General features: G+C 48.0%; 1 protein-coding gene across 1 annotated transcript in view; it reads right to left on the reverse strand.

The window, feature by feature from the left end:
• Nucleotides 1–23,959, reverse strand: part of LOC135388803 (hemicentin-2-like) — an 82,860-nt gene that overhangs the window by 35,445 nt on the left and 23,456 nt on the right. Inside the window, exons 2-4 of the mRNA XM_064618614.1 lie at nucleotides 9,393–9,517; nucleotides 5,508–5,709; nucleotides 2,933–3,049 (exon numbers count right to left, since the gene is read on the reverse strand). Coding sequence (XP_064474684.1) covers nucleotides 2,933–3,049; nucleotides 5,508–5,709; nucleotides 9,393–9,517 — 444 coding nt within the window. The remainder of the gene's footprint in view (nucleotides 1–2,932; nucleotides 3,050–5,507; nucleotides 5,710–9,392; nucleotides 9,518–23,959) is intronic.

The following is a 23,959-nucleotide window of genomic DNA, read 5'->3' on the forward strand; positions in this document are numbered from 1 at the left end:
CGGCTTAACCCGCTCGGCCATGCCGCTGGTTAGGGCGAGGATAGGTGACAAAAAAAAATTATAAGCCACTGGGATTACTGTCATTTGATTTTGCGATCATTTTTTACCGCGTTTCAGGAGGTCTTGAAAGTTATAATAGCCGACAACGAGAAACATTACTGAGAGTGCTGTGACGGCGATCCTGTATAGTTTGCCGTCTCATCTCACTGATTCCGAGGCTGCCGTAGGCATGATGTGAGGAGAGTTGAGATGACGAGTAGCGATTAGGTGAAGGTGAGACGGTGTGACGGTGAGATCACAAATGCCTGGTGTTTAGTGTTGGCAGCGCGTCCTTTCTCCGAGAGGTGTCCTCCCTCTGCACCGCTAAACTGTGCTCGTTTGTGAAGGAAGTCCACTCCAGAGTAACGGTCATTGATGCTCGCATGCTGACTCACGCTCATTTGCTCAAACACGCTCATACGTTGTTTCTCACCTAGTACGTGATTGTCCACTCGTTGCTCATGGATGAACGCGATCCTCTCATGCTCAGCTCACGGTGCGTTAGTACCACTCAAGTTCACTCATAATGAGCTCACGGTGCGTTAGGTCACTCAAATTCGCTCATAATCAGCTCACCAAGCTTGACCATAATTTCAGCTTACGCCTGCTTTGCTCATTGGTCGCCATGAGTGAGTTTCGTTGACGTATGCCAAGGTATGGCAGGGGTCGCATTTTCTCACGACAACCCAGATGTGCTGCACCCAAAAGAATCTCTAGGCAGTTGTGTCCTCTTTTCCGTGCGACGTCGTCGTTTCGTGGCACCGTCAAAAGTGATCCACTTCATCGAGGGAAAAGACCGTGATGTGACGTCGAAAGCAAGCTGTCGTCATTTCATTCTGCAGTTAAACTAAGCGCTTGTTTGTATGCAACAGTTACCATGAGTAAGACACTGAACGTAGGAGGAGGAGGAGGAGTGTCGTTGGGAGGAACCCGAGAGGTCTGCCTGCCTGATTAGGCGGCATGTTTCTCGGGAAGGGAAAGGTGGTGGAGAGGAAAGGGTGAAGTGGAAGACCGAGCGGAATCCGCTCGGGGGGAGGATAGCTGCGTCCATGGGTCCTGCGTCCATGACTTCAGGGGAACTGTGCCGGCATACGCCTATTACACATCTGAGGGAAACCCAGGAAAAACCCCAGAAAACCCCCCGCGGATTCGAACCGCGGACCTCCCAGTCTCCAAGCGCACGCGTTACCGCTGCGCCACCGGAGCTGGTACACACACTGAACGTAAGTACTTCCACTGCCGGCATTCATTCCTTCTTCTCCTTTCCTTTTCCTGTCTCTTCTTCTTTTCCTTTTCTTCTCCTTTCCTTTTCCTTTCTTTTCTTCTTTTCATTTTCTTCCCTTTCCTTATTCTACTTTTCTTCTTCTTTTCTTCCCTTTTCTTTTCTTATTTTTCTTTCCTTCCCCTTTTCTCATTCTTTCTTCCCCCTTTCTTTTCTTATTTTTATTTTCGTCCCCTTTTCTTTCCTTTCCCTTCCCCTTCTTTTGCCTTTTTTGTTTGGAATAGCAAGCCGACCTTCGTCTGGCTGACCTTTCCTTTCTTTTTCTTAATAAACATATCCCCCCCACCCCCACTGCCGGCAACAAACGTGATAAAATATGGGAATGTTGAATGTCACGAAAGTTTATGGGCAGTGAAAAGTTGGAATCATAGAACGTGGATAATGGCGATGCAACAGCAATTCCAAATTCCGAAACGGCCACGTGAAGGCAAAAGCGAAAATGCGCCGACAAAAGTGATTCCACAACGAGAAGCACGGACGCGAATCTGACTTTCTCTACTCCGAGACAACTCAGGAGCTGTGAGCACAGAGGTGTATCTCCGCCAGCGGAGAATGTAGTCCGCACACTGAGAGTGGGGCAGACCAGACGGCTCTGGGGCATTCATGAAGGCTGCGGCCGGGGAAGTCGCGATCGACACGTTTTATTAGCGCGAATATTTTACGCTCTTGTTTTAAAAACATCCAAATGTGCTCTAAGTACATCATACCCGACTGGTGCTCTCGCAATATGGTCACCGTATAGGCGGCAGTTTAAAGATGCGGGTGCACTATGTTGGGAATCGGAAGTGCTTTAAAAAAAAGAACCGACGCAGGTGGTTGTGCCTGCAGCGGTGCAACGACGGAATCAGACGACAATTCCCGACGTGCCTTGCGCAGCCTAGGTGGCGTTCATCAAATTGGCACCAAAAATCCGCTAGTTTTGCAGATTGCGAGAGGTATCCGTTTCAATCCCATCCAATCCACTTGCCACCCAAAATGGCGCTGCCCATGTTAGATAGGGGGATAAATAGTGAGGACAGGTTGATTGATAGTGTCCCATATTTCAAGACGTCATTGATGAGAAAGCTGAAAATGTGGGTGGAGCTTCAGGTATAGGCATGACCCATTAATGGCCAGACTCCCTTTTAGTATACAGCTCTGTGTCCCAGACGCAGCTACCGCCCTCTCGCGCCGCTTTCCCTTTTACCACCTTCGCGCGTACGTGTCACTCTGTTTCTCTCCTCTCTGGCGCGGAGAGTCGAGGGGGATTCGAGGGGGATTTTGTTTTACAGACACGGCCATCTCCTGAAACCGTCCAGTAAACAAGGTCACATGACCTCAAGATAATGTTTCCCGTGACGTGGGGTCAGGATATGATGGCGATTATGCCACAAGCGACCGCTTGAAGGTAGTTACAAAATATGAACGTTGTACCACCCCTGTGCCTCTGAGCTGTACACGAAAAACAAAGCAGCCCTCAACCTCCTGTCGACAACTATGTGCTCACACTTTAAGTACACTATGCTGCATGGGCTAGTATTCTCGTCACATTGGTACCATACCGCAAGCATGGAGGGATAATATAGAGACATGTGTTACGGCATTTGGCAACTGCGAAGTCGCAAAACCTACCTTCTTCAACGAAGCACTCGAGCAACACGGAGTCTCCCTGTAGGAATGGCCCCACTGTGCCCCTGGCTGTTGGGCTACCCGTATTGCTGGTTCGAATGATGGGAACACTGGGGGCCACTGAAACATTCGAACGAAAATACATCAGCCGATATTACAACGCCAACATCAGCAAATCATCGTTTTTGATTGTTGGATGAGAAGGTTGGCGAAAGGTAATTTCTAATTCGTCAAGCCAAACGCACTGCTGAACATGCATTCACGAGTACGGGTCTCCCATTACCCATACCGTTGGCTACTCTGACGGAAACAATGACTTGAAGTATACCCGGTATAGATTGGCTAAATGAACAACGCAAATTGCAGACACTGTGAGCAAACCGAAACTATCGAACATATCCTGCTTCATTGCAGTGCATACAGGGTGGCCCACCAGCCATGATAGAAATTCATAGTAAAAAACGTAGGCCCCGGAGAGACATGCGGTCAAAGGATTTTTTTCTGCCAATAACCTTTGCCACATATTCGTAACCTCTTTTTTGACGGCTGTAGTTTGAGCGCAAAGCTGCGAAGAAAGGAGGTTACATTGACACGCCACACGAGGGAAGGAAAGGGTTACAAGCCTTATCCACTGAACAAACACGTCGGGTGAACTCATTTTTGATAAGATAGCTCTGATTCCGGCATTCACCGCGCGTGTTTGTTCCGTGGGTAAGGCTTGTAACCAGTTCACCCCTCGTGTGGGGTGTCAATGTAACCTCCTTTCTTTGCAGCTTTGCGCTCAAACTACAGCCGTCAAAAAAGAGGCGGAGCCAAGGGCTCATTTCCACGGATTTTCGGCGAATTTATTTCGGCAATTGTCATTGCATTACGAGTGCGATTATGTGCTATACTGAGTAAAATGGCCACGGGGAACCCATTTCCGCAAAGAAAACGTTAGGTTGCCTTGGGAAATTTTGGAAGTTCAATTCAAGAAATTAACTTTCCGTCAATTGAAATGAAATAAAAATGGTACCAATATGTAGCAAAAGTTATTGGCAGAAAAGATCTCTTGACTGCATGTCTCTCCGGGGCCTACGTTTTCTTACTATGAATTTCTACCATGGTCGGTGGACCACCCTGTATATGCTGTGGTGCGGGGAAAATACTTTGGGCACTGCAGGAATTGTACGCTGGATGATGTTCTACGTCCCAGAGGCTCTTTCACGCAAAGACATCCCAATACTCGCAGCCAAGTCTGCTTTCCCTAGGAATATGTACTCGCCGAACAACTATGAGACAGTTTCTTTGCTCGGACTTCGCACAAATCCTGGCAGTGAACGGCCTACATCTTAACTTTCGACCGTCCTCATTTCACCATCTGTTATCATATCATATCATCTCAACCTGGGTACAGTCGTGACGCTGCCCACGTAAGTGAAGTTAACAACGGCAAGCTGGTCTCGTCATGCGCCACCAGTACACCCGGTTAAACGGTTTTTAGCTTACACAGATTTTAAGTTCGCGTGTACTTGACTCATCAATTCACCTTAACTTCAACCTAGTTCACCATTAGCCGCAGAGCACTGGATGATGGCTTTGGGTCCTAAAGCCAGACTCACAAATAATTGTCATCAGTGTGTTGGGAGCACATGGAGTTTATCCACTAGCTAGCCTGCATCTACGCCATTCTGTCTGTGAGCACGGTAGCCTACTGTATCTAGCAGTAAACAAGGTTTGTTTCCGTTAGGTGTCACATCATATTACCGCTTCGTTTTAATGTCTCGTCATGCAGTCATTAATCTTACTTGGGGTTTGCCGCCACCGAAGCTTCCTTTAGCACGCCTGCTTTCAATGCAATTGCAAATACAAGTGTTCAGATGCAGGAAATGAAAGACTCGCGAAAATTTGGAAGTCCAATTAGTGAAATAGGTCCAACAGCTCCTCACGTACTTTTCTCATTTAAGTAAAATGAAACGAAGGGAAACGCGAATACGGATTATTCTCTTGTATACAGGGACCTCGTTACTCCAGGACCGTGGAGATGTGACGCGCAATATATCAAACTGCTGCTAAGATACAGGCTACTGTAACCGCAGTAAGAGGCACATCTAGACTTCCAGTAGCTTTGCACGCCAATGGAATGGACACATATAGCCAGAAGGGCTGGCACTTGATGCCGAATTATCCATAAAAAAAAGGAACTAGCACGCACGCAGAGACTGATTTCTAATATTATCCAATCGGGCAAGGCTTTAGTGGAGATATCGTTGACTACTCTCATATTTTGGGCACACGGGCACCATGTTTTCTTTCCGCTTTTTTTTTCTTTTTGAGCATTTGCTTCGCGTAACTTTTATTTGCACATCTTGCGACCAAAGAAAAACTATACCTGAGGCTCCAATTGACATAGCAAAGGCTGAAGTCTACCCTATATTGAACACGTTGACTAGAATCACAACGGGATCTCGTCACCGCACCTACTGAGCTACTGGGCTGGCCATTGATTTGCTAGGCTCAGTGTTTGCTCACGAAGCGCCTCACTTGCCGAGAGATCGTCGACTCACGTGCAGTAAAGACCCATGTAAAATTAACAAACCGCCAACGATAAGCTCCAGCGCTGTGTGTGTCCTCCTTCCGCTATGGAATGTCACTGTACAGAGATAAACACCGGAGTCAGCGGGCTTCACCGACCGCAGATGAAGAGAAGACGTAGTGGAGGAGAACGAAGCCTTTCCCAACCATGCTGAGGACACCCAATGCTCGCCGTTCCACAGGCCTCGCGAGTCAGCTGCTGTTACCTGCACTTTTGAGGGTCCATCTTATTGTCGCTTTCAGACAAGTTGTGTACTGTGCGCGAAACAGAACTTCACTGGTTGACATGCTCATCATGGCTAACCCATAATCTCAAGAAATGAGAATACGGTGCTACCCCATCCTAATAACGACATCCTAATCATAATACCTCTTCGCTCTCAATAAGAAATGTGGTAAATACCTTTTCTCAAATTGTAAATGCTACACTCTTGGACTTGATGCATTCCCCAGTCTCCATCATTACCATCAGAATAGAGTTGCTGTTCCAGCCTGAGTCTCCAGGACTGGTTGTTTTTCCCGACGAACACTTTGCGCTATCCCTCGGCCCGTATTCCAAGTGGTTAGTATGACTTGTATTTTTACAGGGTGTTTTGCTTTTAGCCTTTACAGAATTTTTTATAAAAAAATCTATGAGAGCAGATTAGATGTCGTTGCACAGATGCGTTGGTTGTCGTTTGCAGTTCAGTTCTACGGTCAGGCGAACATCCTCTGGAAGAGAGTATGTAACTACACGATGACTAATTACCTGAAATTCATTAATTAACTCTTTAAGTAGGGAATTTCGGCCAAAAGCGAGATGACAGAACGGGAGGCAGTCCTCGTTGAAATCCGTTCTATTTTTTAAAAAAAATCAAGAAAAGAGCGCTTGCCGCGAAATATCCATCGCGAAATTTCGGTATGCAAATGAAGCCGAAACCGAAAACGAGCGCCTGACGGAGACTTATCTGGGCCGGCAAGCGGATGATCTGGCCAGCAGAGCGGCATCCGCTCCAATCATCTCCATCGCTCCAAATCACGTGGCCCTCTGACGCGAGATGAGCGCTGTACTCTGTGCGTTCCCGGTCACCGCGCTCTCGGTTTCGGCTCACTTGCATATAAAAATTCATGTGTGGATGTTTTAACGCACGTGCGCGTTACAGGATTTTTTAAACGTGAAATGGCTTGCAACTAGGATAGTCGCTCAAAACGCTATCTTGCTTTTGCCCGAAATCCCCTAATTAAAAAGCTAACTAATGAATTTTAGGTTATCAGGGACCTTGTAGTTGAGCATTTTCTTTGACAGGATGTCCGCTTGGCCGTAAAACTCAACCGCAAAAAAGACATCTATGCTGCTCTCATAGCTTTTAATAGTAAAAAAATCTGTAAACGCAACAAAAAGAAAAGAAAACGAAAATACACTCTGCATAGCGGCGCAATGGGAAGGGACATGAGTAAGAGAGATATCGCTTTCGCTGCGCTCTGAGCTAACGGCATCATACGACAGTAGTATAATTCACTGAGAGGAACTTAAACAGTGCGTGTACGCAATTTTCGGCAAGATACCTCACAGCCATTATACAAGGTGAGGCTGTTGTTTGCACAGAGAACAGCGGGAAATTCACAAAGTCCTGTCCTGCCCTGCATACGCATTGCACGAAATTTATGCGAAACGAAAGAGCTTTAACGGACGAACACAATAATGTTCTTTTTATGCTTCTACGACGAGTGGTTCGCACCGAGGAGGATAAAAGCGTCAAGAAAAGTGACATTTTAGCGTTTACTCGTAACTTTGCGATTTTTTTAGAAAAATTACTGTACGTGACGCGCAGCAACATGAAGTCGTCTACTTCTTGTCCACGTGCAAGGCGACGCGCAGAAAATGGTTGGACTTCGTGGAGCGCGCGGTTGTAGCTGTGGATGCCTTCAAATTCGCGACTGGCATCGGGCCTGAGAAGTAATGCATTTTTTTTCTCCCCGTCTCACTAGAAAACGGCTGCAATTTAGACATTGGAAACAGGTTCTGTTTTCACCATTGGGTATCAACTGGCTTGTTTTTTTTTTTTCTTTTTTGTTTTGTTTTTTTTTGTAGATCGAAGAGGTCGGCGCAGTGAGGTGGCTAATGAACAAATATATATTGATTAACTTTTTAATGCGATGCTTTCAAGGAAATATGAGAGAGTATAATAGCCCTCTGCCCCAGAAGCGTTATCATGACGTTGGTCGACAGACTGACATCGAAACAAATCGGAAGGGGGAGGGGGGGGCCGGGTTCCACGAATGGGCACTTGTTCACTGCCTCCTATTGAAAGAAAAGTAGGACCGAAGGTCGCGTCCCTTTCAGAGAACATCGTAATCCCCTCAAGACCGTGGCTTCCGGGCACGACCTTCTTTGCGCCCTGGCTTCAAGCGCTGTTCAAGTCTACCAAATTGGTGTCGCTGTCTAACATTATGACGTCATTTGTTTACAAACAGGGAGAGGTCTATTGGAGGCAGTCATTATTTAAAGCCACCGTGTTTCCTTGAAATCTTGGAACGCACACGCACATTGAGATATTCATCGTCAAATTCTGCTATGCAATGAGGCGCGACCGAAATCATGCCCATCACCGAGCGCAGGAAAGGCCAGACTTTCGCCACTTGGAGCTTATGTGGGCCGCAGAGGGCAGAAGGCTTGGAGCTCATCTGGCCCGGAAGGTCACTGTTTCTTGTCCCCAAAGCACGTGGCCCTCCGACGTGAAACGAACTACGTTTTTCTCGCAGCTGAGACGCAATTTGTTTCCGTTTCGGCTCATTTGCGCAGCAAAATTACTCGGGCAAGCTAACGACAAAATTGAAAGTGTCCCAATACGATACTTCCTTTAAGAATTTGGTGGCGCTAAAAAACACATTAGCCCCCAAAGCCAGCTTTTTCAGTCAGCGTCACAGACACAAACGCAGGCGTCGGCGGGTCATTTATCTGAGCCACATTCAGAAAGTCATGCCCGCAAAAACAAGGAAGAAATAGTTTGTAGACAGGCTCGCAAATTTATAGAAGTAGCGTATCTGTGGCTCGTAGTAGAACTATTGTAGTCACTTCTGAGCATATGCAAGCAAGTAGAGCAAATTGGGAATACGGTAGACCAAAGGAGAGATCTGTTAAGAGTTCAGTACGCTCATACGGTGTCGCACAATCTAGGAATGACAGACGCATAAACAGACGAAATAACGAAAAAACGACATAATTAGACGAAAGTGTTGTGAAAGCAGAGCCAACACAAGAGAGACCACGGAGGCCTTCTACACAAGCAACCCCGTGTACGGAAAGTTTACTACGCGGAGGTAGCTGGAAGGTCGCTTATCAGTGCGGTCTCATTCCGTGGATCTGCCGACGAAAAAACTGAAGATCCCACAGAAAAACCAAAGGATGAAGGCATATTTGAAGTACTGAACGCCCCGCATCGAATGGGCCTATTTTCACACCTACTTTTGCGCTTGAGCATGACCTTGGGTGCGCCGGAGAAGGTTATCTCCGTGTTCAATACCGTATATGGCTCCGGATGGGACGACAGACACTGACAACAGAAGTAGGGACCTGTGCCGCCGCACGGACGGCGTGTGCTCGTCTGTCGCACTCCGGACCGGTTTTGGTCCTTTGCGCTACCCACGTGGGTTTGTTTTGGCGCGCAACGAGGGTGGTTCGCCGGAGAGCCGCTAGGATACGAGGCGTATGTGAAAAAGGTTCATTGCTTTAATCTTGATGCACTCTGAGTGAAGACGCCGTTTCCAAAAAAGATAAAAAGAACTAGCATCAGAATCGTGATCCTCAGCGTGTTGTTCAATGGTGTCCTAAGTGAAGCTAGCCTAAGATCAAACGTGATGACTTTAGTATGAGTAATGACCGATCCAGAATAGGAAAGGCTATGCTCACCGTATAGAAGGGAGATTTTGCGTTAGAGTCATTTTGTGTCCAAGTGAGCGTGGCAGGGCTGCCATCACTGGACACGCTGGTGTCACACGGAAGCTTTGCCTCCTCGTCCACTTGTGCGCGGACAACTGTAAAGCGAGAGAACGGTATTACATTTCCGTACGTGTATCAAAGTCGGGTAGGGCTTGAGTTCACCCGATAGTTCCTCCCATAGTGGCTGCAGGCTCTGTACCGAAACATGTAATTGGACGAAAATCGACTAATAATTCGCCACGTCAATAACAGAGGTTGATTTACACAGATTGAACAAACACACTACACAACTTTTGCAATCGGATACCTTAACCGAAGCGCTTGAATATATTCAAAACAGAGCAATTCGCTTAATCGTTAAGGATTACCCGTCATTTAACTCAGCAAACCAGGGTGTCGGAGCGAACCGAAAAACCGGAACCGAAAACCTAAAAAAAAAAAAACGCTATTTTGGTGCGGACCGGAACCGAAACCGTATACGTTTTTTTTTTTTTTTTTTTTTTTTCACTCAGGAGTGAAACCGAAAAATATATTTAACGGTTTTCGGTCCAAGAAAAAACTTCGCCTGTTTGGTCTACGGATAGGCGAATGAAACAGACGTCGTGTGCACTGAAGTCATGTCATGGATACTATACGAAGGCCACGGTTACGGTGGAATGTATGTCGGTATACTATGACCCTTAGGCTCCTTTTGTAATGGTTTATCGTTCGCGCATGCACACTGAATCCGATCTGCATCGAACTTCCCGAGCACGCTCGAGTTTTGACGCTGCTACACGGCCACTTTCAATGCGCATTGAATGCTTAAGTTATGACAGTTCACCGGGGTCGAAGATGCAAATAGCGGCCGCCGAGCCGTCTTGAAATTCTCAGTCCTGTGATGGGAACTGTCTTGAGTCAAGTAGGATCAAAGTTCGATCCTGCTTGGAAGCGGCAGTGTAGCACCATCCGATCTGCATTGGGTTCAAGCAGGTTCGGTCGAGCAGGATCGAAAATGCCCGTGTGACAGGGGTATTAGAGGTACATGTTACTCTCTAGCAATGTGCCGTAGTGTTCGTTTTAGTTTGATCCCCCCAAACTCTCCTCAACCAAACAGCGACCCAAGGGGGCTGTATAACGGCTTCTCTATCGGTAATGTCGCGCAACGCGTCCCTTGTTTGAGAGCAGCTAAGTTGAATACATTTACGTATACGTGAGGGCAAGCCCGTGCGAAGTGGCAACTCTTTTGTGGACTGGATACGAAGAAAATGAAACGGAGCCGTCGAGCGTGTTTGTGAGTGAAGGTGTTCCTCGATTTGCGTCGTACTCGTGCGGTGGTGCTTGTGGCTAGACAGTAGCAACAGGACATTGGGATGGGACACGATCGCACCAACCCAGCAAGAAAGTACTTTATGGATGACATCACGACAAACAGGTCCGTGTGCAGCATGCGCTTCAAGAAAGGAGAAAGCACAATAGACAAGACAGTAACCTACAGGAACCAGCAGCTACCAATTTCACAGCTGTCTATTAATATTAAATACCATGTATGCGGAATAAACAGATTTACATTTTGTGACATAGATTTTTTTTTTTTTTTCTGATGATGAGTATTAGGCTCCCTTTGCGCATAAGGATGAATATTCCCAGTAGAAGCGGAACCGGTTAAAACCGGTATGAATCATTATTTCTTTGCTCCGGAGGAGAACCGGTACCGGATCGTTTATGATATAACCGGAACGAAAAACGTTTCGGTTCGACACCCTGCAGCAAACAACACTGAAACACAACTTGGGTCTCACTCTTCTTGAACATCGGCGCAGCACAGCCCAACTGCCCCTCGTTCATCGATTTTTTTGTACACATTTTCATCATATCAATGTCCGATTCCTCGTTCCGAAGTTATTTGCCTATGCCATGACCATCCCAACGAAATTAAATGTTTCAACTGCAACATTAGCTCGTTATCTAACTCATTATTTTGTACCCCCGCCGTCGATTGGAATGACCTCCCCAGAACCCTCGCACTCATTGACGTCAACGATGCCTTCCGGAAACAAGTACTTACTCTTATATAATGATCACCACTCACATCAACGTATGTAATATTTGTTCGTTACTGTATTGTTTCTTCATTCCATTGTAGTGTATTGTGTATTGTACATTACTGCATATACTGTCCAACAGGGATACCGTATAATAACTATGTCTGTGTTGCAAGTTTCCTTAATTAATGAGTACATTGTGTTAACTGTACTGCCATCCCCATGTAGTGTGCGGTAGGACCATCGGGGCACCATGAAATAAATAAACATCTGGGTTTAAGAGTGTGTGTGCGTTGGGAGGGGGGGGGGGACGACGTCGAAACGGAGTCCTGTTCCGGCGCCGCTTCAGGTGGATCCCCCTCTGTTTTGTGGCAACATCTTTTCCGATATTGATTAATGGCTCGCTGCATAGAACACAGTGAGAGAGAACACAGAGAACACAGAGCACAACATGTGGAAGATGCACAACGACGCAACGATTTACATGAAGGGTCCCTTCTGTCCTGCGGCTGTCCTCAGCGATGCTCGTTCGTAGGGCGTTGGCAAGGCTATACTGCCAACCGACGCCGAGAAATTTCCGCAACGTTCGTGCAAGCAAACCTTGATTCCTGGAGAACGAGGCCGACCACTTCCTCAGAGAGTTCGCGCAGAAAACTGTGGGCTGTCCGAGAAGCCAGCTTGTCCCTACTGTGTCGTCCGTCGCGTATTTGACGTTAACAACACGTTGAGCCAGGATTGCTCCACTAATAGCACGAGACGTCACGAAACGGAGATCGTACGTGTGTCCTGTGTCGAGCCCCTACCACCGACTGTGCTGTCTGAGGTTTTCCCTGGTTTTTCCGAAGACTTTCCAGACGAATGTCGGCACAGTTCCCCCTGAAGTCGGTCCAGGACGCATACTAAGCAACCTGCCTCCTCCTCGTTCCTGCTGTCCTCTCTCCATCTGTCCACATCTGTACGCCGCTCATTGCTTCACACATTTGCTACGCGGCGCTAACACGGAATAAAAAAAATAAAAATAAATAAAAAAATGTCTGGAGCCTTGCTCCGCTGGACAGGTTCATTGTGCATAAGATTGCTCCTGCTTCACTCAGGGGAAGTTGTCACACAGACGCTTTGTCATCGGCACAGGACAGATCTATTTTTTAATATCGCTGTCATAACAATTTTTGCTTACTTTCAAAGTAACATGAATTATTCACATATAGTTGAGAGTAACTGAGTGTGTGTCTGAGTCTCCTAGATAATTGTTTGTTTGTTTGTAAGACAAAAAATATAATTGTTTGTTGCAGCTGCATATAAATTAGCTTCGGAGGTATTTCTATGGTAATCTATATAGATTGCCCGCCATAGTATTTCTATATTAACCAACACGGAGTGTCGTTCGTTGTTTTTCAGTTTTCTTCCGCGTAAGGCACATGTTGACACTATAAACGTGCAAAACGCCATTCATTTACTCGAGAACAGAATATGAAACAACATGGCTACGAAACCCGTTTAGGTTAGAACTCGTTCCGTAACTGCACTGGTTTTATGCAGTTTCACATATACGGAAAATACCCCGCGGAGTGCTTGGAACCATATAATGCGATGCACGAACATTGCAGTGCTCGACGAAGCCACTTTCACGCTTCTGCTCTTTTTACTCCTTGCAGGTATTTTTGTCCAGGCACGCCTTTGTTCTCGACATGCTAGACCGCTCCATCAACGAACGTCTCCTCGGCTTCGTTGGTGGCCAGTTCTGGTGGGACCTTTCTGACCATGCACTACACCACCAGCAATGGGGTAGGGTATCGCCCCTGGCGATGAAACTCCCTAATCATCATCATCATCATCATCATCAAATAAAGTTGTTTTAGTTGTTGCGCTAGACGAAAGAAATATACTGGGTGTCCCAAAAAAACGTGTCATTGAATTACAATAAATTAAAAAAAAAAACTATGCCAACTACTGTCATGCGGTCAACGGCATTTGTTCTTACTAGGTTTTTGCCACCTCCTGATGTGAATGTCATCTAACATAAGTTTAATTACGTAAATTTTTGCCAACTGAACTCGGAAATTTGCCAAGTAAATGACACTTTTTTACCTCACTAATGTGAAGAGCGTGCCGAATTTACTCAAGTTAATGATGATTGACAGGAATATTGGGAAGTTATCCCATCGAAAAAAATAGCCGAACATCATGCTCTTCTGAGCACCCCGAGCATAGCGCGCACAGACTTTTTGACCGCAGTCGCTGTCACTCCGACGAAAGGAGGTTGGAAACCCAGCCCACAGAGTGATAGTAGATAGAAAAAGTGACAGTCCCTGAAATTGGGATAGAGATGGCATAATCTCAGCGGAAGCCAGATACGATAAGCCATTCCTGTGTTATCTTTTTCTACTATCCCGGGCGTTTCTACTATGTGTGGGCCGGGTTTCCAACCTCCTTTCGTCGGGCTGACAACGATTGCGCTGAAAAATTCGTCACGCGCTACGCTCCTGGTGCTCCGTACACTCTTAAAAATGAGGGGGGGGGGGGGTCGAGGTAGCTTGCCGTTGTTGGCCGCACTCAAATGGGCATCGTCACGACTATAGCCAAAAAAAAGGAAAAGAAGGTGGGAGAAAGGGGAGTTGAGGACTTCAAAGTGATGTACAAGCAGGATGACCGGTACTGATGGTACAGAAGCACACTGTAGGTGAGAGGTGCACTAGAGTGGTCTCTCCGCTAGGCCCGTTGCTTGGAGAAAGCGCACGAGGCCGCGAGTTTTTGAAAGTCGTTCCGCACAAGAACCTTCGGGGAAGAGGACGTCCGTCAGTATACCAGGCCTGGCGTGGGGAAGATGGGTTTCCCGCATGGCATGGTATGCACGGCATTCTGTCAGCATATGCGCAATTGTCTCCGGATGATTACAGTGTCCGCAACTGGAGTCCTCCCTGGAGCCGATCTTGCACAGTTGCGAGTTCGTGAACGCAGATCCTGTGCGTAATCGATGGAGCATTGTCTGCATACCACGGGGGAGATCTTTCGTGGGAAGAGAGGGTCGGTGATTCTGCATGATGTCCTGTATGCCAGGGTGACGCACCTCAACTAGCTGTTTGACGACCATGAGCCTGTCAGTGTCGGCCGGGACTGCTAAGGATGGGCTGCAGCTGTTGTGTGCTGAGGAAGCTAGCTGGTCCGCTCGTTCGTTGCCTCTGATGCCGACATGAGATGGGATCCATTGGAGCGTAAGCTCACCTCCGGTTAGCCTATGCTGGGCACACGATCTCCTTATACATCGGGCCAGAATGCTACCACACATGGGGTTTATCACGTTGTTGAGGGCACTTCTGGAGTCCGTAAGCAAGACGGCCTTAGGTATTCCGGTGACTTGAACCGCAGCAGCTGCGTGTAGCAAGGCCAGGAGTTCGGCCGTCGTAGATGAGATTGGGTAGCGAACTGATTTCCCTTGCCAGGCCTTGTTTATTGACGGGATGTAGTACGCACTGGTAGCACTTTGGGAACGGTGGTCAATGGAGCCATCCGTGAACACCAGAGTATGTGTGTGATAAACGTCGCTGATCAGGTTCTCAGCCGCCATCCTGGCCACTAGGGGGCTGGACTCGCTCTTCTTCCGTAGACCCGGGATGTGAAGCGTTGTTGCGGGCACGAACTCCCGCCACGGCGGCGTAGGTGGACTAGCTGGGAGCCGAGGAAGAGCGCCCCTGTTGGCTAGAGAGCTGGTGGCACTAGCCAGGCGTCCTAGGGATGTGTGTGTCCTCTGTTCGAGGTCGGTGAAGAGGGAATGCTTGCTGATGGATGTTGATGCATCATCCAGAAACTGGAGTCCTTTGAGCTCAGAGTGGACACTAACAGGCTTTTCCTTAGCTTCCAGGTACGTTTGGGTGACGCTAGAGAACGTTGGGAGACCAAGCGCAGTTCTTATGCCAGCGCGATGAAGGCGCTCAAGGGCCTGCCATTGTGTAGGCGCGAGGTCTACGTATGGCGCCACGTAGAGAATGCGTGACAAGATCAGGGCTTTGTGAAGGGTGAGCAATGACCGCGCATTGCAGCCCCATGATTTACCGCTGATTCTGCGTAGCAGGTTGAGCGTTTTCTTCCCCTTGCAGATAGTCTCGTTTACTTGCTTAGACAAGCGTAGTGTGCTATCGATGGTGACACCAAGATATTTAAATGACGCGCATCTTGGGATGGGAGTGTTGTTAATGCTGAGGCTGGGGAAGTCTTTGCCCACGTACTTTCCACGGGGAATGCAGACCATGCATTTTGACTTCTCTGGTGATGCTTCCAGCCCTCTCGCAAGCAGCGCTGCATTGAGCCCGTTCAAGGCAATATCAGCTGTGTCACGAACTTTCTCCTTGTCCGTTCCCACAATGCGGAGGCAGATGTCGTCCGCGTAGATGGTGAGATGAAGGGCGTACGGTGTAGGGCGAATTCCTCGGTGAATCCCTGCCATGATTAGGTTGAATAGTATAGGTGATAGAACACTGCCTTGTGGGACTCCTCGCTCAAACTTCTTCACAGAGCTGATACACCCGCGGACGGAGACGTCAAACGTTCTGTTGGACAGAAAGTCGCATAGGTATCCTAGAAGGCGGCCAGTGACTCGAGCTGCTTCGAGCGCAGCGAAACATGCCGAGTGCGTTACCGAGTCGTATGCCTTCTTCACGTCAATGAAGAAAGCGAGAGCAAACTCATTGGACTCTCTCGCTTGCTTCAGGCTAGTAGCCACTTCGGCGATTGCGTCAGACGCGCTCCAGCCCTTCCGGAATGCCGTAATGTGATCTGGGAAGCAATCGCCTCGCTCCAAGACCCAAGCCAGCCTTTTGTGAATTATACGCTCCAATAATTTGCCAACGCACGAGGTTAGGGCAATGGGACGGTAGGAGGACAGTTGGCTCGGTGGCCTCCCAGGCTTTAGGACGGGTATTACTCGAGCATGTTTCCAATCAGATGGGATGCATCCAGAGGTCCAGACGTTGTTATATAGTTGGAGCAGAGCGTCGAGTTGGTCGTCGCCTAGGTTCTTGAGCGCCTGGTTAGGGATCCCGTCCGGGCCAGCTGCACTGCGCCGCTTTAAGCCTTGGATGGCGGACTTCAGCTCGGACATCGTGAGGTCGTCGTCCGCCGGGGAACCATTTGCTCCTGTGTGGCTAGGAAAAAGGCGTTGGGCACTGCAACTTGCGACGCGAGCTAGCTCACTGGCATAGTCTTCGGCTATGTTCTTGGGCTCCCTGTTTGAGGCTACCGATAAAGTGACAAGCGGGTCGACAGGCTCGGGGAGGCTTTCGATCGCTCGCAGGGTATGCCAAACCTTCGTTGTTGGAGTGTGGGCATTGAGGGACTCGCTGAACTGTCTCCATTGGGTCCGCCTTAATTTCAAGGTATACCTTCTATGGGCAGCACAGACACGCCTGTAAGCGACCCAGTCGCCCTGAAGGCCGGTTCTCAGAGCTCGTCGCTGTGCTCGTCGTCGCGCAGCACGGAGGTTGAGGTATCGGAGGTCAGGGGCAGGCATACTGGCCAGGTAGGATACTGTTTTTGAGCTATTAGCCAATGACGCCTTTACAGAGTCGAGCAAGGTATCTGCCGTGGAGCCGACCAGTCCCTCCCTGAACTTCACCCAGTTGGTAATAGTCTTCGTTTTCCTGGGGCCGTTGCTGCGACTCGGAGGCGAAAGCAGGATGGGGAAATGATCTGAACCCCATGTGTCAGGCTCGGCTTCACACTTTAGGGTGACGTCAGGAGAGACCAGAGTCAAATCGATGGCATTTAGGTAGCGCGGCGAACGCATAAATGTAGGAGAGCCGGTGTTGAGCACCACGAGGTCGCTGGAGGAGAGGTAATTGACAATGGAATTACCACGTCTGCAGTTTCGTCGACCACCCCAGAGACTGTGGCTCGCATTGAAATCTCCGCACACAATTAGGGGACCTGGACAAACGAGCCGCAGAGCCTTGAGAGACTCGACGTTGGGCGGAGCATGACCCCACTGGTATACAGATATGACTGTGACTGACTTGGAGCCGGCCCTCAGTAGACACCCTACATATTCTTCAGTTGAAGAGCAAAGGTGGGATAGGTCAATTTCAGCCTGGGCAATGGACCGTTTCACAAATAGCGATGCCCGCGGGAGGCCGTCCGCATGGTGGCCTTTGGCGCTGTAGGAGACAAACGGCGGGATCTTGAATGATGGTTGGGTAAGGCTCTCTTGTATCGCTAACACATCAAAGTCCATCTTCCGTAAAAGGAGTTTGAGGTCGGCCTGTTTATGAATCAAGCTTCTGCCTTTCCATTGCAGGATGCGGGGAAGGAACGCTTTCTTGTTTCTATGTTCGGTCATAAATTGTCCGCCGATCGATGTGCGAAAGCTGGTGTTGTTAACGCCTGCTGCCGGGGAGGAGCAGGGGTGCTATCACAGCTTCGAGTTGGAGGACCGATTGGATTTCTGCTAGAGCAGTACATTCAGGGACTGCCGAGACGATAGCCTTCAGTGCAGCAAAGAGAAGCTGGATGATGACCATGGGCAGGTCTGCGCCTTCTGGACGGTCTAACACCTTACGGTAGGCTGGCTGGGAATGGAGTGGGAGCGGGGGGCCGCTTTTCTTTCCATGGGGTTGTGCCGGGGAGGCATCCTTATCCTCTGGATGGTCGACAGGGCCTAGAGGGGGGAAATCAGTTTCCGCCCAAACGATCTGTTGTTGCGACGCCTGGAGGCTTTTGGGAGCGGGTTGTACACCCCTGTGTGAAAGCTTCTCCTGAGACTTTCGTGTACCCATTGCCTTAGGTTGGTGGCGACGCTTTGTGAGCCGGAGTTTAGCCTTCGCCTCTCGGTAGCTGCTATTGGAGCGAGAGCGTTCCCTGGCGATGTGTCGTTGCAACTTTAGGGATGGGCAGTCCCTTGATGTGGCGACATGACGTCCTTTGCAGTTTATGCAGGTGGGTTCAGATTCAGGGCACATCGGGCTCTCGTGGGAGGACCCGCAGTTAGGGCATATTTTCCGTCGGCTACAGCATGCAGCTACATGACCGTAGCGAAGGCAGTTGTTGCACTGAACCGTACGCGGTAGGTACTCACGAACTTGCATGGTCAGGAGGTGAAAGCTGACGCGCTTAGGAGGTTTCGGCCCAAGGAACGTTAGCCTCACCGCACCAGCGTCCCGTCTTATTCTTCTGGCTGCTCTTAAAAATGAACTTCACCTCATAGCACGCTCCTAGCCAACCATAATCTCGAATGATATCGTTATCTGCCCCGATTTGTTGAAAACGGGAGGCGTACGCCTTTTCTGTGACAATTATGAACAGCATAAGTGTCACAGAAAAGGCGTACGCCTCCCGCTTTCAACAAATCAGGGCATATAACGATATCATTCGAGATGACGGTTGGCTAGGAGCGTGCTATGCGGTGAAGTTCATTTTTAAGCGTGTAAAGCATGATGTTCGGCTATTTTTTCTGATAGGATAGCTCCTCAATACCCCTGTCAAGTATCATGAATTTGAGTAAATTCAGCACGCTCTTCACATTGGTGGGGTAAAAAAGTGACCTTTACTTGGCAACTTTCCGAGTTCAGTTCGCAAAAATGTACATAATTAAACTTATGTTACATGACATTCACATCAGGAGGTGGCAAAAACTAGTAAGAACAAATGCCGTTGACCGCATGATTCTAGGTGGTGTAGTTTTTCTATATGTAGTTTTATAATTCAGTGACACGTTTTCTGGGACACCCTGTATGTGGAGCCGGTTGGTACATAAATGGTAAACGCGACAACAAGGACACACTCGGACAGGAACGGAGCGACTTGTTCCGTTCCGTTCCGTTCCTATCCGAGTGTATTCACGTTCTCGCGTTTACCAGCTATGCATTATACCAGGGGTCTCCAACACGCAATGGGTCCGCAATGACCTGTTCTGTGGCCCGAGGACCCTTGCTTACCAAACAGAAGGAAGACATTGTTTTTGCCCTTTCCCGACGTTGCGCTGCCCTTTTTTGTGTTAGCCGGATCACATGCATGTGAGGACATCCTGTAGCTCATGATGAGTCTCTACAAGCTACCGATGCGTGGTATTCGCGTGCAGATTGGTGATCTATCATTGTACCTAATGCGAGGATTAAGATGGGATCATCTTACTTCTCACACTAAGTTAAATAGTGACGCACTAAAATAATAGAGACGAAACAGTTATGTACAAAGGCCACTGTATTTAAATTTTTTATGGGTCATATTAAGGTACAGCAAATTCGGAGCCATCTACATTGTCAATAATGTCAGCTAGCTGTTTCTCTCTGATATTTCTATTTCTTTTTCCAAATTGAATTGTGTGCAAAGGCAGCCATACAGTGTGTAAATAAGAGATAATTTCCGCGCTCCTAATAACACTGCCTCCTTTGTGAAGAACTACCTTTTTCTTTAATCGTGTTTCATATTTTCGGTACCCAATTTGGAAAAGCAGCTTATTTCTTTCTCTTGGTGTGTCAAGTGCAGGTTTTCAGATATGAATTCTGCACACACCGTCCGGCTTCACGATTCCTTCGCCGTTCCTGCACTTTTCTTTGTGCGTGTGTGTGTGTGTCGTTTTTCTCTCTCTTTTTTTTTTTTTTCTTATACTACTTGATGAAGGACGGACTCCGTCCGAAAGTTTGTTTTTCAGTAAAATAAATGTTTCAATCTCTTTAAATACTTATCTTATTCACTTGCGAGTGTTGGTCTTCTCCCATTTTTCGCCTGTTAGTTACCTATAAGTATATTTTATAAGTATAACTAAGTATTTTTAAGCATATTTATAAGTATATTTTCATATACTTATACTATTCTCATATAATATATGGTATATCAGAGTATGTTACCTTAGTTTCTATGTGCCCCTCAATGACGTGGTCTAAGGTCATGCGGCCCGCAACTCGATTCGAGTTTCAGGCCCCTCCACTAGAGAAATCGGTAACAGATGGTAGTACGGAGTAATGGCCTTGATAGAGGACGCTTGAGCTAGAGCAACTTGAGGTGAACTCTGTCTCTGATCCAGGGCTTTCCAAATACCAGCAGCGCCTTACAGCGCGCAGGCCGCTAACGTAGACGTGCTAGTGCCAGGCGACCCATTTAGGTAAGCAACCGAGATTGCGGACTTCAGAACCCTTTTACGCAGTGTGCGTTTTGCAAGTGTTGCATGTTACTTTCATATTGCCGTTTTGGATTTTTTTTTCTTCTCCTTTTGTCAGCTATATTGTGCTTGGACAATTATATGCACCTTGTGACCGTTGCGTGTGTCACACACGGAACGCTCTCAAAAACTCAACATATGCATTGCTAGCGGATGGCCAATCTGGCATGTGCTCGTACGACCTCAAGATATCGCGAGAACTCTCTCTATATTGTTCGGAAGTGCAAAACAAGATTCGAACCTCTATACGGAGGAACTTATGCTTCCCGAATTTCAAATTAACTTCTTTAAGCGTACAGAAACATGTTGGACAGGTGTAGTATTACCATCTGATAGCATAGCGGTTAGCAAGGTATTAGCTTCTGTTCACTGTACGATGCTTATCAAGCTTTTCCGAGGCTTCAAAGTGCTATGCAACGTAGGTCAAAGTGCTCAGCCGGTTTCATGGACACCGCAATAGGGAGTTTCCCGGAATCGGCGAGCTGCAGACGGTCGATCGATCGATCCGTCGCTGCTTGGTGAAGCGGCAAGGAACCGGTCGGAGCCATGCCAAAAAGCGCTTTCGGGAGCCGGAGAAAGAAACCCTACGGTAGCTATATGTGACGCATCGTCGTAAAAAATTGAAAAGAGAGAGGAAGAATACTTAATCTTTAACGTTGCTTCGGAAGACTGACTGTTTTCTCTCATTCTGTTTTTGACAACAGGTAGCGCCACACGTATCGTAGCGGTCTCTTTGTCCGGTTCCCGCAAGCGCTTTCTGGCCTGGCTCCGACCGGTCCCCTACCGTTCCATCACGAAGCTAACCGACCGACCGACCTTATCCATCGCGCAGGTTCCCAGAAATGTCCTGTTGAATTTACTCGGTCCGATTAGAGGACGCCTTTGAACGGACTGACCGACTGTGCTTTGCTGGGAACGCATTGTATCGCATAGTCCGTGTTGTTCAATGGGGTAGTGTCCTGTGGCTACCACGGGGAAACATCCCATGTCATCATCACTTCTTCATTTATTGTTGTTGTGTTGTTCAACACCCACAGGGCCGAGTCGAATGATTCATTTTGCGGCTACATGAAAGGGGGAAGCCTTAGCGATTGGTGGAAACAGAAATTTGTGTTACATCCTTCATAACGTTTGTATGACTTCTGTAATACGGAGAACTTGAGCAATTCACGTTTCGCCAGCTAAACTCGGCAGCAGGTGTGAACGCCATCCGTTAAAGCGGACAAAGTTGTCACAGTAAATTACCTTGTATGCTTAGTTGTTAGTTTGCGTGTACGTTTTTGCAAACGTCACGATTTTTTTTATTGCATGTTAGCGCCACGAAGCAGCTGTGGCTAGGAGCAGTGTACAGACATGGACAGACAGCAGGAAGGAGTTGGGGACACGGGCTAGTGTGCATCCTGGGCCGACTTCAGCGGCGACTGCGTAGAAAGTGTGCCGGAAAACCCAGGGAAAATCACATACAGTACAGCCGTAAGATTCGAACCCACCACCACCAGGTCTACAGCGTGAGCAGTCCACCGGTCCACCTGGCCGTCACTGAAGTATTCCGCGTTAAGCAACTTGTGTCCACAGTGCAATTCCAAAAAAGCCGTTCGCTTTATGATTTCTTTCAGGCGGCTTCACATGAATGTACGAGAACGGTGCTATTAGATTTGCTTATAGACCCAGACTTTTCGTTCGTGGTCCCAGCCTTCCTTCCTCGGTCCATGGAGACCCTAATCCACGAGTTTCGTCTGAAGGTCCCATACAGCCGTAGCTTTCTACACATGATCGGAAAAGCAGCCTCCCCAAACTGCTCCAGGTGCGGTGTTGTGGAAGATATAGAGCACATTTTGATCTACTGCGTACGGTATACTGAAGCTCGTCGCCTTCTACAGTCGGAGCTGGCAGCAGTGGACGGCCGTCCGCTCAACGTTTCAAAAGTGCTTGGGCCCTGGAATCACGGTGTCAGGCACCGGGCCTTCTCCGCCATAGTGAAATTTTTCCGGGACACTGATGCAGACAACAAGTTTTGAGCCTAGGTGTGTTTTGTGGGTTTTGCTGTTCGACTGTTTGCGTGTGTGCGCGTTCTGTGACATCTCAGTGTGTGTGTGTACTTTCTTTCTGTCGGACTCACCACCACCACTAATCATCATCATCAGCATCATCATCGCCATCCTCCTGCTCACCTTCATTGGCATCATCATTCCAGGAGTTTTCCACCAAAGTAACTGGTGCAAGTGATGTGGAGTTGCGGGCCTCACATTAGTGAGGCCAAAATCTCCATTTTATTTTTTCCTTAAAACCAACCAACCAGATTTGCTAATGTGTGATGTGTGTGTCGTCAGCGATTCCGACATTTTACGCTCACTTGGTCAAAACTTTTGAACCACATGTTGAACTCCATTATCATCTCTGTTCTTCTCATTATGGGAAATACCAGAAACAGGCACAGAGGGTAAACAGGGAACGCAATAGTTATGTGGGGGCCACTCCCTATAGTTACGGGTCCGTTAATGGTGCCGACACCCCACCACCACCACCACCACCACCAAAACTCTCGCAAAAATTTTCAATATATGTGTTCGTGCGCACGGATCGCAATTGGTGGCGCCAATAGCCTCTGAATGTCCGAATATCCATTAGCTGAGTTAGTGGGACATCCAGTGGATGTGGAAAAGGCGGGACAAATGGCCATCTAGTGGACGTACAAAAGACGTCTATAGGCTCTGTGCGAACCTCCCTGGGATATCCGAATGTCACGCTTAGGATGTTACATGGACGTCGCTGGGATGTAGATGGTTTACTGGGAATGACGGCATGATCTTCTCCTGCCCTCACGAAATACAAGGCTGAACCACCTGGTTCATGTGACCTCACTAGTAATGAGTTGATTCGAGAGTTGTGCATCTATCTTTTCGAACTGCATTTGCTGGTCAGTCAGTCAGAGACGCTGAGGGCGTATGGAGACCCGGACAATGCGCTGAGGGTTGATGGGTGATAAAACACAGGGAGGTGTTTTCTTTTGTTTTGTTTTCTTCTTCTTTTGTCTTTATCTTACAAAACGCCTCCCGTTTCGTGGAAAACACCGGTCACGTCTGGGTCGCCGGTTATACAATCCCCGTTCATTTCGGAGAAAAATGCAGCATGCAGCATGACATCAATTAGGACATCCCCGGAAGCCTAAAGAAGACGTGATCCTGTTGCTGTGCTGTTTTACGCACTGGTACAACGCAAATGCCTGTACGCTCAGATCAGGCTTTTTGTTTGTAAGTACGCATAAATAAAACGTCATCCTTGTTGCGCAGCATGCGAAATGTCAGCGGACACGAAGCTTCTCGAAATTCCTCCCGCTACTCATAAAGTGCGGAGGTCAGTCACAACTA

Source organism: Ornithodoros turicata, chromosome 3 (genome assembly GCF_037126465.1).
Source record: "Ornithodoros turicata isolate Travis chromosome 3, ASM3712646v1, whole genome shotgun sequence".
NCBI lineage: Eukaryota > Metazoa > Arthropoda > Arachnida > Ixodida > Argasidae > Ornithodoros > Ornithodoros turicata.